This window comes from Bison bison, unplaced genomic scaffold (genome assembly GCF_000754665.1).
Source record: "Bison bison bison isolate TAMUID 2011002044 unplaced genomic scaffold, Bison_UMD1.0 scf7180017864180, whole genome shotgun sequence".
Taxonomy (NCBI): domain Eukaryota; kingdom Metazoa; phylum Chordata; class Mammalia; order Artiodactyla; family Bovidae; genus Bison; species Bison bison.
Window position 1 is genome coordinate 9,238,800 of NW_011494752.1, and position 1,448 is coordinate 9,240,247.

A 1,448-nucleotide genomic window follows, 5' to 3' on the forward strand; every position below is an offset into this window, starting at 1 on the left:
CCGCCATGTGCTTTCCCGGTTCCCACACTTCTGTCTTCTGTACCCCCTGCCTGCGGCCCTGGAAGAGACCTGCTGGGCCAGCAGGGGCAGTGCCAGCCTAGTTCTGTGTCTGCCACGCACCCATATGGTTTCGTTCTCCCTCCACCCTCCCCCGCCCTGTCCTTATCTTTCCCTCGTCTCCATGGCGACTCACCACCTCGCTCGCCTGCATCCCAGCCTCTGCCAGGGATTCTGGGCTCAGCTCTCTCATCCCTCCCTCCTCCGGAGCCCTGGTTCCCGCAGTCCTGTCTCCTCCCCCTGGGGTGAGTCCAGAGGCAGCCTCCTCTTTCCCGACTGTCACATCCATTTCCCAGCCCTGCCCAGTCGTCTCCTCCGGGGAGACCACCCTCCCCCTCACCAGCCTCCACCTGCCACAGCCCCACCAGCGCTTCCAGGAGAAGAGCCATCCTCAGCGCCGGCAAGGTCTCTCGGGCCTGTTCTCTGCTCTGGGACTCTTGCCCCCGCCAGCCTCCCATGCCGAGGTCCGCCTTGTCAGTCATTTCCTTTTGTCACCGGCTTGGCAAACAGGCAAGGTCTTGGTCCTGAGATCTGGGGAGGAAGTGTGTGGGGGGTTGCTGGGAAGGGGCCCCCTTGTGGGGATGGGTCTCCAGAGAGGGGATGGGGGCCACCTAAAACCCAGGATGAAGATAGAACTCTGGATTCTCTTCTAAATAACATTTTTTGGGTTTTCTGTCCCCAATTTTCTCCAAGGAGAGAAAACGGAGCTTCATGGGGAACAGCAGCAACAGTTGGTAAGTGGAAGGCCTGGCGGCGGGTGGGGGCCATGTGGGTGGGCTGGCTGGGAGCACGGAGGCCTGTCCCAGGGCGGGCAACACGAGGCTGGCCCTGGTGGGCTGTGGAGGGAAGGACGGGAAATCAGGTGGGTGCCTCAGGAAGTCGGTGCCAGCTCAGCGCTGGAATCTTCTGAGAGCCATCTGCCCCGCTGCGGGAGCCCCCTTATGTCCACAGGCCCAGCGTGTTGAAGCCACTGCAGGGAGGGGGTAGGGGTAGGTGACCCCTGGAGGGACCCCTCCCCTCGAAGCAGGAGGCCGTGGGGGTGGATTTCCTTGGCATCTGTGCCAGACGCCGGCACCATCTTGTCTGCCCGCCCCTGCCTCCCTTCCTGGAGGATTAGAAACAGGCCAGACCCGGGCGGGAACTTACCCGCGACGGCTCCATCCAGGGTTCCTCGTTTCGGGGGCCCCTCTCACCACTGTCTGGGGTCCCCGCACCCCTCCCCCCACCGCCGCCCCCAGGTCCCATACGCCGTTCCCCAAGCTGGAGCTGGGGCTGGGGTCCCGGCCCACGGCGCCCCGCGAGCCGCCCGCCTGCTCCATCTGCCTGGAGAGGCCGCGTGAGCCCATCTCGCTGGACTGTGGCCACGACTTCTGACCGCGGTGCTTCAGACC

At 64.5% G+C, this 1,448-nt stretch overlaps 1 protein-coding gene across 1 annotated transcript in view; it reads left to right on the forward strand.

Moving 5' to 3' along the window:
* RNF112 (ring finger protein 112) overlaps positions 1–1,448 on the forward strand; it is a 5,818-nt gene continuing 4,370 nt past the window's right edge. The window contains 3 exon segments of the mRNA XM_010843177.1: positions 1–567; positions 751–791; positions 1,296–1,446. Coding sequence (XP_010841479.1) covers positions 514–567; positions 751–791; positions 1,296–1,446 — 246 coding nt within the window. The 5' untranslated portion in view covers positions 1–513.